This window comes from Sycon ciliatum, chromosome 10 (genome assembly GCF_964019385.1).
Source record: "Sycon ciliatum chromosome 10, ocSycCili1.1, whole genome shotgun sequence".
In the NCBI taxonomy this organism is placed as follows: domain Eukaryota; kingdom Metazoa; phylum Porifera; class Calcarea; order Leucosolenida; family Sycettidae; genus Sycon; species Sycon ciliatum.
This window is the reverse complement of record NC_088652.1, coordinates 13,557,792-13,571,512: the sequence shown is the minus strand read 5'-3', so window position 1 is coordinate 13,571,512 and position 13,721 is coordinate 13,557,792. Positions and strand designations below refer to the sequence as shown.

Below are 13,721 nucleotides of genomic sequence, written 5' to 3'. Positions count from 1 at the left end.
ACCCAGCTCTAATAAACATTATCCAACCAAAGTTAGTTGTTGCGCCACGAGTGCCAGGCAAAAAGAAAGGACTTCAGCCGAGAGGCGCATGATCATCGAATTGTCTAGAATCTTATTACTTGGAGTATATCATCCCTTCATCATTCTGTGAGAACATGTCCTATGGGCAGGTGAGAAGGCATCTCTGCCTGTTCATTTGGTGAAGTGCGACAAAGATAATGAAAAGTACAATTTACTTACCAAATGACTTTGCCTTGTTACTTCTTGAAGCTGTCAGTGCAACAAAAGATAATGAAAAGTACAATTTACTTGCCAAATGACTTGGTCTTGTTACTTCTTGAAGCTGCCAGTGTAACAAAGATAATGAAAAGTACAATTTACTTGCCAAATGACATGGTCTTGTTACTTCTTGAAGCTGTCAGTGCAACAAAGATAATGAAAAGTACAATTTACTTGCCAAAATGCTCTCTCGAAAAATAGATTCTGTCTTAAGCCTGGAAGAGTTTTGACCACCTTTCGTTTTGGAGAGGAGTGCACACAACCAGAGTCGAGCTACAAGTAGACTACGTGGAGATTACGAGTCGATCGAAATCTTTCTTAGTCGACTCTAAAGGAAACACAAAGTTCCCTTGTCCCTGTCCCTGTTGATCGCGTGAATGCCTGGAGTTGAGTCATATTGTTTTTTTACGTGTATGCTGTGACCATTCACAGAGGAAACCGCGCCAGTTTGTGACTGGTCATCGGGATACAGTCTGACCTCGCTTACCTGCACACATCCGTTTTCCACAACAATTTTCGGATAGGCGAGGGAATCGGATAACCGAACACCGTTGATTTAGGATGCATCACGTCTGCTGTAAATTTGTAACCAGCTATTTTCTGCCGGATGGCGAGGAATCCGGATAAAAGAGGACCGGATATAGCGGGGTCTGACTGTACAAACCGGTGTGTGGCTCTGTGACTGCCCTTTGGCGACTGTTTGAGTGCTCACTGGGACCGTGATTGATCATGGAGACGTGACTGATCACTGAGTCGTACAATTATGTTTGAGGCAGACAATCTTGCCTTGCTTTCATTCTGCATGACATTGTACACCATGCCACTGCCAGTCTCATTAACGCTTATGTTTCACTGCTCTGTGTTTTTGGTGTCCTCTCTGTTGCTGCTTGCTTGTCTCTATGGGTGTGGTGGTGGTGGTGGTCGTGATGGTGGCGGCGGTGGTAGTTTGTGCGTGCGTGTGCGTGTGTGTGCGTGTGTGTGTGTGTGCGTGTGTGTGTGTGCGTGTGTGTGTGGGGGGGGGGGGGCATGTGCATGTGTGTGTGTGTGTGTGTGTGTGTGTGTGTGTGTGTGTGTGTGTGTGTGTGTGTGCATGTCTTTTTGCATTCCCGGTTGTGTGTCTTTTGCGGATGGCCATTTGGTTTCTACCACTTGTCATCGACAGGGGTCTCTTGCCAATACACCGGACGAAGCAGTGAGTGAATATTTTAGTCATGAAATAGGAAAATATTGCTTCATGCGTAGTGAGTACTACCGTACTCATACAAGTAGTGCCCCCGGGGCACTACTTTTTCAATGTCCATCGCAGACAGGGCACTACTCAAAAGAGGCCACTATTCAAGAGAGGATACAACTTTTCAATGCTGGTATGTTTACATTATCCAGCCTAAATTTAGTGTTGGAAGGATCTCACCGGGTGCTTGTTAGCTCGCTCGCCAGAAACTCGGCTCGTTTGTGCGGCGAGCTCGTTTGCACTAACGAGCGCCGTATATGGTACGGCATGCACATTGCAGTCTGCAATGCAGTCAGTGCATCTAGTGAACTCTCCGTTCGAGTAATGCTTAGTCGTTTTGGAAGTTTTTTTCCGCAATGCAGCGAAGAACAGGGCTACTTGCTATCTGTGAAAAAACAGTCTTTTTTTACAATGGCGGCTAAACGAAGGCGCCGAAAAGAGAGAGAGAGACATCTCGACACCAAACACCCGTCCGAAGTGAAGCCAGTCAAAAGCAGCAGCAATCCCAGCGCCGGCGGTGAAATTCAAAGCAGCTGAATTAAAAAAATCATCTTTGCCACAACAGTGAAACTCGTTCACTCGCTCGATGGCTCACTCGTAAGTGGAACTGTTCGCTCGTTTGTTATAGATACGCTCGTTTCAACACTACTAAAAATAAAGAAGGCAAAGAAGAATAGAGTCTTCTACATGATGTATAGACTATCATGACTAAATAAAAACTGCAAGAAGAACTGCGATTTGATCCTGAATCCACCAGTGCAATGGGACGTATGCATTAATTTCCTGCCGTTAGGTTTTGCGGGGCAAGTCCACTACAACCGTACACACTGTCATACCAACTCTGCATAAAAGGTCATGAACTTTGTGAGGTCATACACATAAATGTACTATAACGGGTTGTACCTGCCAAGTACATGTATGGGGTAACTTGCCCCGCAAAAAGGTGACGGCAAGAGTCCATAGCCCCAAGAGTGTGCAACTCTGTACATGGGGATCCGCGCGGCGGAATTCCAACATTATGTCAAAAATGACGTACACATTCATTGCGCTTGTACTACTCCCTGATTCCAAGCACCGCGGCCGCGGATCGGAATGCAGAGTTTTGTCCTCTGTGCCTCAGTGGTTGACGTAATGTTGGAATTCCGCCGCGCAGTGGGCCTACAGCAGCCAGTCCCCAGTTGCACACTCTTGGGGGTTATGGACTCAACAAGAACATTAGAGCAAAACAAGACCAAGATTACAAGCCCTGGGAGGGGCGTTATTTAAAAGAGAGGGCCTCAGTATAATACAAACAGGCGTACAGTCGAATATCTTTGTGGCCCAAATCACTTTCCTTTCGTGAAATGTCTGCTCACGGCTGCCTACCGGTATACCCTTGCTTAACTTCAGCGCACATACTGGCATTCAAAGAGCGTCATTTAGACGTCCATGTTGCATATTGGTGTGCCCAGCTCACTATAACATAAACCTCGTTACAACATAAGAAAACACCAGGGGCGTCACAGGGTTGCTGAGAGTGGTACGACCGGGGGTCCGGGGGTGTCCCCCGGAGAAAAAATAAGGATTTTTCGGCTAACAGGCCACGTTTTAGCACTCTACAGCCGCAAAGGAGGGTTCCCCTAGCACTTATTAGACAACCCCACTCCAGCTCCAAAAACATACTTCTCATGGATTTTTGGTATTTTCTGTACATCGTAGGTAGCCAAGCAAGGCAAATGGAACCCATTCAATGATTCAGGGCCATTGCCCTCGAAAAATCGCAAAATCCAAAGTACAAGTGTGCTGCGCGTTCTAGCGCCAGCGGCTATGCAAAAACGTATGTCGTGTCCTGCAAAAGACTGCCGCGTCGCGTACACTATGTACACGTCCGGCCTGGACAGTCGCGAAGTAATTATTTTAGTTGTTTTTAGAGAGAGAAGCAGATCCTTTGTTTTTGTTCGGTGGGATTGAAAGATCTGCCAGTGGACCGGAGAGCTACAACAATGGAAGCAGAAGAAAGCGCTTGCGGAATCTTCTCTGTCTTCGTGGCAACAGGACTTTAGTTTGCGAGACTTTCGTCCTGTCGTCGCGGACGAAATTCTTGTTGCTGCTACCAGAAAACTCGGGGAACGAAACGATCGTAAATCGTTATAATATAGGTGAAGCGGGTCGTGTCGGTGAACAGCTGCAGAATATTCTGCCGCCGTGGAGCAGCAGTCCAAACACTTTTCAGCTTCGGAGAATGAAGCGCTTCCCTTTTCTGTTGACAAGCTCTGCGTTCGCGGGTGTAATGCATTTTCGAATCCGCTTGCAGTAGATCGTCAGGAGCCAGAGGTACTAGGTAGGTGTTGTTGTGGAAAGAATATAATTATTATGTTGTAGCTGACAAGTGACATACATGTAGTGTCTCTTGACGTGCTGATCGCCATTGTAACATGGTAGATCTTGGAAAATTTTAGTTCTGGACCCAGTGATCGCCGCCAGCTCAGCTGTGTTTCCGTCAAGTTTGCAGTGAATGCGTCCGTGAGGAATCCATCGTCTGGTTGTCTCTAACCGTGACTCCAACCGCCTATCGTAATGGATAGCCGCCTGGAGTCTTGGGCAATAGCTAGCTGCTAGTGCTAGGCATCAAGTCTGTATGCTCCTTGCAATGAAAGTAACAGTTGCGATGTTTTGTACAAGTCCGAAGATCCTTGAATTTTTTTATTGCTTTTTCGGATGAATTGGGTGGACCATCCTAGATCCTGGACGAAAAGTGGTACGACCATGGTCGTAGTGGTCGTACCGTGTGTGACGCCCCTGAACACCATACCCCAGAGATTACGTTATAGCGAGGTCTGACCCGTACTGGTTTTACTAGCGTGACCCCAATGAAGTTAGTCGTGCTCGTGTGGTACAAGCAGTAGCCCTCTTCTTTGCAAGTACCTTTAGTTTCGAGTGCGTTCTGTTTGGTTCGTCATTTATCATGTGAATAGTTTAGCGTTGAGTACAGTGTCGTCTTCCACAACTTCTTTAGACGATACAGTAGTAGTGTCTTCTCTTGTGTCTTCTCTTGTGAAGGGCAACATGTGAGTAAGCCTGCGAAAGCTGGCAGGAGACAGTGTTGACTCCAAAATTCTCATAAATTGGCGATCGTGAAATACTTCAACTTATGAACAAGAAGTCGATCGATTAATGTGTGTGCTCAGCACATGGATACAGCTGTGGATCCTTCTTTTGCAACACGCTGACTTCTGTCCTAAATTCGCTCACACTTTTTCAGTATTGTAGACTGCCACAGACCGCGCATGGCTGTCACCAAGAGTCCATTGCTCCCCTCCCTTCCCCCCAGAGTTATGGACTCTTGCTGCCACTCTCGAACTTCGAGCAGAAAGCTCAGGATTGACATGCACATCTGATGACCCAGCTCCAAGGAGTTGCATTGCAGGAATACTACAAAGAAGGCCCAGTCGAATCGCGACATTTTGTCAAAATTTGGTACTGATTCAATTCCAGCAAGCCCAAGATTATCAGAACTGATGAATGGAAACGAAAGTTCAGATCAGCTTCCACACGCAGTGCATGTAGCAAGTTGTCTGAATCAAGTTAGTACTGAAAGGGTACAAAAAGGGGGGGAGGGGGTGGGGGGACTGCATACTGGTAACCAGGGAGTTGTAGGACAGGCGGAAGCAGTTTTTGATTGGTCCGGCCATACCCTAGCGTTTCGTACAGTTTGTGTATGATATGGAGGGGATATACATGACCGCCTCGGAGGTAAACACGAGTTGAGGGCTAAAACATTGGTCTGGCCATGGCCTGACCAACCAGACTGGTTCCGCCAGGCCTGAGCTGTAGCACCTAGGGAGACGACATAAGACCAAAGCGCCCGAAAACAATGTGCATTTCTGCCACGGACTTGGGCATTCCACGTGAGCTGTGATCTATGCAGCTCGTGATCGCCACCACCGCCTTCACCTACCGATGCTAAACGCGTCCCAGACCAGCGGTGCCACGCGCACACATACCGGTACATGTAAGGGAGCTTTTATACTTTATAGATCTGCATTGCCACAAGTGCGATGTAATAAGCCCATTGGGCAATGACATAATTTGTACCATAAACACCCCACATGGCCACCTGGGCATGGTCATCTGGGGTGTTGAACAGTGCACTGCTGAAAAGTGCTGATCCCAGTGTACTCACATGCATTACTCATAACTTCCATATTTGGCAATGCGCAATGGGCTTATGCATATGAACTTACCGTAACGTACCGTTGATTCGCCCCCACGCCATGTCGCTTCCCAGCTGGGTTTTCGGCAGGGGGCGGGAATTAGATCAAGGCTGTCAAGTGCAGTACGATGTACAACAACTTGGAGGATCAGACTCGATGTGCTAAATTGTGCACATTTTCATCCTGGATTGGCACATGTTGTGTACAGCAGTGCAAGCGTCGGTTCAACGTCGTATTTCGTTGTATATGCCGAAATCGCTTCACAGGTAGAAAATCGACAGGGGAGGGAATTAGAGAGGGGGCGGATCAACGGTACTTTACGGTAATTTACGGTACTTTACGGTAATTTACGGTAATTTACGGTAATTTACGGTAATTTAAACAAAAAGACCGTGGAGCTACGCCTGGTTTGGCCCACGGTGGAATTGTTTTCGTTGACGTCAACGTTTCCGGAGATCATGAGCCATACCGTACGAGGTGTGCCCTAGGAGTCTGTGGCCACATGAACTTGACAGAGTTTCACGAGACTGTCCTTGTACTCTGAGTACGGTAAAGAGCTACAGAAGCGGGCGAAACAACTAAAGTTTCCATATTGAAAGTGGCAAAAAAAACCACAAAGTCGTGATGAAGGTCGCCGTCCAGCGCATACTTTGCGCGTGCTTTGTACAACATGCGCCGTGGGTTGTGAAAAAGGTGACGTCAACAAACAAAAAAATGCCACCGTGGACCAAACCAGCTGCGGAGTTGCACACTGTTCTTAATGCACTGTCTTTGCGAAATGTCACGTTCCAGTCACCCATGTCGTCTCTCCAGTCAGACACTGTGACCCGCCGCTGGTAAATCGTGATCCATGGCGCGTTGTCTCGTGCAGAGCTTCCTTGTGATTTCAGTGCCAGATCAGCTTTGCAAGCTCTGCCTTATGTCTGTCCTCTTGCTCCTGTTGTACAGATAATCACCCTGGCAATGATAGCATTTCCTTTAGAGTTATCCACAGATTTGAGTACAATGCCATGGTTCTCGACTTTCAGCACGTTGTTGGCCAGCCAGAATGCAGGGACATCCAGGTGCGGACATTGTGTTCGATTGGCAACTACTCAACGCGAGTTCAGTTGAATCAGTACTCCCCTGTGCCAGCTTTGTTCGCCTCTCGGGGTGGTCAGGGCTGTGATGGGTATGTAAGCAGTGTTGCTGTCGCCGAGATCCGCACCAACCAGCTGTGTACCAGCGTCGATAATTGTCGTTTGTTTTGCCCTGATGGACTGTTCAAGTACTCAATCTGGGTTAGTAGTGACAACGGGTTTGTACAGGAAACCTCCTTTCCCATTGCGAATAACACAAAGCCACGGGAGCTCATCAATGATCCAGAGTTAAGAGGTATGGACAAAGAACTGCCTGCATTGGGTGCTTTTAAAGATGCTCCCACAAATAAAGTCTGTTCCGGCACATAGCGTAACCACCCCATGCAATCAGCCTGTTTGCAACCTGGTGCTTGTGGTTTGATAGCTGCACTTCTCACTCTGCGGCACAACAGTGGTATTGCACTGGGAGGAGTGCTGGAAGAGGCCTCACGTTTCACAACCGTACACTTATATGTATCTATTATTGCACGATTAAGAGAGCATGTCTGAGAATACCAAAGTATGTGTGCAAGTGGATCTCTCCGATTTCGCTCAAAATTTGCAGGTAGGTTCCCTTTGGGGTGTGGATCGATTATGCAAAGCCCTTGAAAAAGTTTCTGAAGGGAACCTTGAAATTTGCATACCCCTCAAAAATGGCCGAAATATCACATTATTTATGGGTCTAGAAACGAGTCACGCCACAGCGTATACGAACAAGCTATGAACAAAACTCCATCAAGCCAACATTGCCTCACCTTAGAAGAGTTCCGGGAGCAGTACCGCTTAGCCACGCCAGCATCCCAGAAGACGAGGTCCATCACCCCCTGACGCCACAAATGATCGTCTTGAAAATAGCCAATTTACAAGCGCTGGCAAAACAGCCAGCTACGTCCTCAATTGGCCAGAACTATACACCGGCAGATAGTAGAACACCTCTTCTAGCGCTGAGGACATGTCCCCCATCTTCCTTTTGGGGTTTTCTTGAAATAAACTTTTTTGAATTTTTCCACTCGACCATGCTGAAATACGGCCAAAGTCATACCTGCGCAGGAAAGCTCGCTACTCCGCGACGTCTCCTCAGCAATTTCTACTCCGACACTACTCCCAAGGCCGCAGAACAAAGTGTAGTGTTGACTCTGACAAGGAAAAGCAGCGGTGATCACTTGTCACTCCAAACGACAAGCTTCTCCTTGCGCCACCAATAATTTTTTGTGCGACTGTTGATGCAAAAGTGACTGAAGGCCTGAGCGCAGTTTTTGAATTTTATTGCAAGATGCACGGTGAGATCGCGTGCTCTGTGACGTAGGATGACGCTTCCTGCATCACGTTACGCGGCCATCGATCGCGAATGTGCCTGGAACGCTACTCGGAACAGACCATGATGGCAGAGGCAAGATGAGCTTCATTTCCTGCTTGAACTGCTGAGAACCCCCACAAACTGCCCTAGGAGTGTTGCAATGGCAGCAAGCCGTTGGAATATGCCCCGTATACAGCATGGAGAGTTATTCGTCTTTCACACTTACCTCCTGCAATCCCGAACATAGTCCAACAGTAAAAGTCCCTTGTTTTCATGTCGATGCTCGACAAAAGCGACTAGCTCGGTCCCTTTGTGTTGACTGGCACGCGAGCAGCACTGGCTGCACGCACTTGTCGCGTGAACTGCATGAGAGATTTCTTACGTCATAAAGAATGTGATTTCATCATCATTTCACTGGTCTTCGACCTACATGGTCAGGGAAAGTCCCGGTTCGTAGGCCTACAACACGGTCAGCGTGTTCTTGAGCGCCGTAACAACACAAGTGTGATCACTTCCAGACCAACGGGCGTTCAAGGCGAGTAACAAGCGCACTTGACAAAGGTGACTCTGAAATCTCGTGAGCCGTGGGCCACGCGACTTGGCATTCTTGCGTCACAAGGCACGTGATTTCACCGTGCATCTTGCAATAAAATTCAAAAACTGCGCTCAGGCCTTCAGTCACTTTTCCAGCAACAGTCGCACAACAAATTATTGGTGGCGCTAGGAGAAGCTTGTCGTTTGGAGTGACAAGTGATCACCGCTGCTTTTCCTTGTCAGAGTCAACACTACACGTTGTTCTGCGGCCTTGGGAGTAGTGTTCGAGTAGAAATTGCTGAGGAGACGTCGCGGAGTGGCGAGCTTTCCTGCGCAGGTATGACTTTGGCCGTATTTCAGCATGGTCGAGTGGAAAAATTCAAAAAAGTTTATTTCAAGAAAACCCCAAAAGGAAGATGGGGGACATGTCCTCAGCGCTAGAAGAGGTGTTCTACTATCTGCCGGTGTATAGTTCTGGCCAATTGAGGACGTAGCTGGCTGTTTTGCCAGCGCTTGTAAATTGGCTATTTTCAAGACGATCATTTGTGGCGTCAGGGGGTGATGGACCTCGTCTTCTGGGATGCTGGCGTGGCTAAGCGGTACTGCTCCAGGAACTCTTCTAAGGTGAGGCAATGTTGGCTTGATAGAGTTTTGTTCATAGCTTGTTCGTATACGCTGTGGCGTGACTCGTTTCTAGACCCATAAATAATGTGATATTTCGGCCATTTTTGAGGGGTATGCAAATTTCAAGGTTCCCTTCAGAAACTTTTTCAAGGGCTTTGCATAATCGATCCACACCCCAAAGGGAACCTACTTGCAAATTTTGAGCGAAATCGGAGAGATCCACTTGCACACATACTTTGGTATTCTCAGACATGCTCTCTTAAAGAGGTCAATATATTTCATATATTGACCGATTATGAGGGCAATAATAGATTTATCACGACATAGCATACCTAAAACTGTTTTTGCTTTGCTATAGGAAGAAAGGAATACTATTGTAATAGTATAATAGTATGTACATATGCCCTTCAGAAACTTTTTCAAGGGCTTTGCATAATCGATCCACACCCCAAAGGGAACCTACTTGCAAATTTTGAGCGAAATCGGAGAGATCCACTTGCACACATACTTTGGTATTCTCAGACATGCTCTCTTAAAGAGGTCAATATATTTCATATATTGACCGATTATGAGGGCAATAATAGATTTATCACGACATAGCATACCTAAAACTGTTTTTGCTTTGCTATAGGAAGAAAGGAATACTATTGTAATAGTATAATAGTATGTACATATGCCGTTTACATTGGACATTACTTCTGTGTAAACCAAAGTTTTCAGTTGTCTCTTGTAGTATGTTCCCCAAGTTCTTTGACTGAGAATTTGACAGTTTGGGTTCAAATCCCAGCATTTGGCTTCAGTTTTTTTTTCTTTCAGTTCTGATTTTTTTCTAAGTTGAGGAAAAAGTTCTAAGTCCTCGGGCTAAGTGGTCAATAATAGGGAGGTTCCGGAGTACGATTTTTCGTGCCAAAATTCGTAGAGGCGCTACGGGTTTTTTATACGTCGTTTTCGAGCAGTGAAATATTCCGGAGTACGGAACTTATGTGTTTGCCGTCATTGCCCAGGTTACGATCGCAAGCACGTCACATTCCCGCGCTATGCCTTTTTATTTTGAAAATTTGCACCGAAATCAAAACTTCCCGCGGAAAATCCATGTTTCTCGTACCAAATTTGTTCGCGAAAAATCTTTCTGCACCCGATGACGCAAAATCTCCATACGAAACATGGTTCGTGTGAAAGCCAGTCCACACGGATTCTCCGTGCCGAAAAATCGTATGGAGCACGCCTGGAAAAAATCCGTAGCGCCCACACGGATTTTGGCACGGAAAATCGTACCCCGGAACCTCTCTAATAAGTGGTCAATATAAGCGGTCAATATGTATCTGTTATTAGCCGAGTATCAGGGCAATACCGGCCGATATCTGCCCGAACGGCGTCAGCCGTGAGGGCAGATATCGTAGCCGGTATTGCCCGTACTACGAGGCTAATAACACATTTATTACATGCATACTTCCCTACTTTGATGTACTCATCAACGTACACTGCCTTCACACGTGGAATTCGGGATCATGGTACTACGAAAAACTGCGAGGTACATGTATCCAACTGGTATTACATGCGCACCTACTTGTATGTGTATGTGTACAGTGTGTATGGGGTCAAATGCCGGGCAATATCGTGTATTATTGGACCGCCTGAGCGGGCTTGTATGGAGAAATAATGCCCGCTCTATCTGGTCGCTGATTGGCTGTAGACCTGGAAACGGTCACCTGACATGTAATAAATGCTGTTATTACATGTCAGGTGACCGTTTCCAGGTCTACAGCCAATCAGCGACCAGATAGAGCGGGCAATATTCCTCCATACAAGCCCGCTCAGGCGGTCCAATATTACCGTACTGGCAATATATGTTGCCGCGTAACGCGTAACGCGGGGGGGGGGGGGGGGGGGGGGTGCGGCGTAACGCGCGACCAGGCTACAGTCCATTCATAAAAAGATGGGTCCTGGCTCTGGCGAGCTCCCGTATTTGGCGATTTTTCGTGATTTCATCGTACACAGTGCAGTGCTGCGAACTTTGAAATTTGAAAAAGGGTCCAAAAAGGGTGCCTGAACTGGGGTTCGAACCGCAGAATGCACTGTTGCAGGCGGGGTCAAACGGCCTGGATTTTGATGGTTTTTCCCAATTCAGTGCTTTTGGGGCAAAACCTGGCCGAAATCCTATTCTTGCTATGGCTTGCTTTTTGGGCAAAAAAACTTCAGAAACATAATTGGAAGAGGATTCCATATGGGATTGCAGAAAAAAATTCTAAAAACACTCAACGTTTGACCCATTTATGGCCAAAAGCTAGAAGTTCATTTTTTTCTGAATGGACTGTAGTGCGACAAATTTTCGTTGAGTTCGTAACGCGCGTCCGGCGGGGTGCGGCGATCTTTTCATTGCAGTTTGCACTGCAAAAAAAAGGCTGATAATGATAGCCACGGTGACTTTGTAATATGTTGTATACTCATTAACTGTGTGAGTGACTAGTTTTTGGAGGAAGCGCTCTTCCCCTATGTCACTTTCCTTTTGATGATCTTTTTGTGAACAGATCACTCTGATAGTTAAAATATACAGTCTTCTATTTATATCGTTGTCGCCCTTTGCCGTCGGGTTTGTAACAGTTGGATAGCAACTGAATTTCTGTGCCTTCAATGTGGATGAAAAGAAAAAATGATGCGGCAAAAGCAAAAAAATGATGCGGCAAAAGCAAAAAAAGTGATGCGGCAATAGCAAAAAAAGGACAGCGGCAATATAGAAACCTGTGTAACGGCTCCTGTGCGACTTTGCATGTAACGCCCTGCGTGCGGCAAACATGTGCCAATGTAACGCTTCATGGCCTCACTGCGGCAACATATATTGCCAGTACGGTACACGATATTGCCCGGCATTTGACCCCATACACACTGTACACATACACATACAAGTAGGTGCGCATGTAATACCAGTTGGATGCATGTGCCTTGTAGTTTTTCGTACCATGATCCCGAATTCCACGTGTGAAGGCCGTGTACGTTGATGAGTACATCAAATTAGGGAAGTATGCATGTAATAAATGTGTTATTAGCCTCGTAGTACGGGCAATACCGGCTTCGATATTGCCCTGATAAACGGCTAATAACACATACATATTAGACCGCTTAGAGATCACAAGTTTCTGTGGGGGTCAATAATAAGAGAGTGATAAATGCTGTTATTTACATGTCAGGTGACCGTTTCCAGGTCTACAGCCAATCAGCGACCAGATAGAGCGGGCAATATTTCTCCATACAAGCCCGCTCAGGCGGTCCAATATGTATCTATTAGTGCACGATTAAAGAGGTCAATATATGAAATATAGAACGAGTAAAAGACCGAGGTCCCCCGAGGTCTTTTACGAGGTCTATATTTCATATATTGACCGATTATGAGGGCAATAATAGATTTATCACGACATAGCATACCTAAAACTGGTTTTGCTTTGCTATAGGAAGAAAGGAATACTATTGTAATAGTACATGTATAATAGTATGTATATATGCCGTTTACATTGGACATTACTTCTGTGTAAACCGAAGTTTTCAGTTGTCTCTTGTAGTATGTTCCCCAAGTTCTTTGACTGAGAATCTGACAGTTTGGGTTCAAAGCCCAGCATTTGGCTTCAGATTTTTCTTCTTTCAGTTCTGATTTTTTTCTAAGTTGAGGAAAAAGTTCTAAGTCCTCGGGCTAAGTGGTCAATAATAAGCGGTCAATATAAGGGGCCGTCCGTAAATATCGATGTTTTTTTAGAGACGATATTGGTGCTTCTCTCCCTTGACCCCCCTCCCTCCCCCCAGAAGACGCACATGTACATCTAGATCATGGAATCAATATTTTTGGATGCTCATGAAGTGCCCAGGATGTTGAGGGTCCGGTGTAGGCGTGAAAATCCCGCCGCACTCACGCCTGGGGGGGAGCGAACTGGGTTGGCGCTGCAGTGCTCACAGCCATCGTGTACTGGTGAGTGGTGTAGCCAAAGCGGCTCGGGCTTGAATTTTTTCAAATCCTTGTTCAGACAGTGAAGACTGGAAACTCTTGTGGAGTTCGTCCGTGTTTGTTCGCACTGCCTCTACGTCTTGAAAAAGGTCTCCTACAGGCATCGTTCGGCCGATTTCCACAATCAATAGCTCATTCTTTTGCTCTTGAAATTCGCCATGGGCGTACAGCTTCCAATTTTTGATTTTGTTCTTGTGTCGCGAGTTTTAGCTCCGCGAACGGAAGCTGGTTTCACATTTCTTGTATAGCCATTTAGACGTCCGCGTGCAGGGATCGGCGAAACTTCAGATATTTACATCGATATTTTTCTGATGCTCGAAAAGACGCACATGGCTCAAACCCCCTCCCCCCCAGACGCACCAATATCGTCTCTAAAAAAACATCGATATTTACGGACGGCCCCTAAGCGGTCAATATATGCTGATATTTGACCGCTTAGAGATCACAAGTTTCT

General features: G+C 46.4%; 1 protein-coding gene across 1 annotated transcript in view; it reads left to right on the top strand.

The window, feature by feature from the left end:
- Positions 1–13,721, top strand: part of LOC135826326 (mucin-2-like) — a 92,078-nt gene that overhangs the window by 15,906 nt on the left and 62,451 nt on the right. The window contains exons 3-4 of the mRNA XM_065338945.1: positions 1,442–1,471; positions 6,652–7,077. Coding sequence (XP_065195017.1) covers positions 1,442–1,471; positions 6,652–7,077 — 456 coding nt within the window. The remainder of the gene's footprint in view (positions 1–1,441; positions 1,472–6,651; positions 7,078–13,721) is intronic.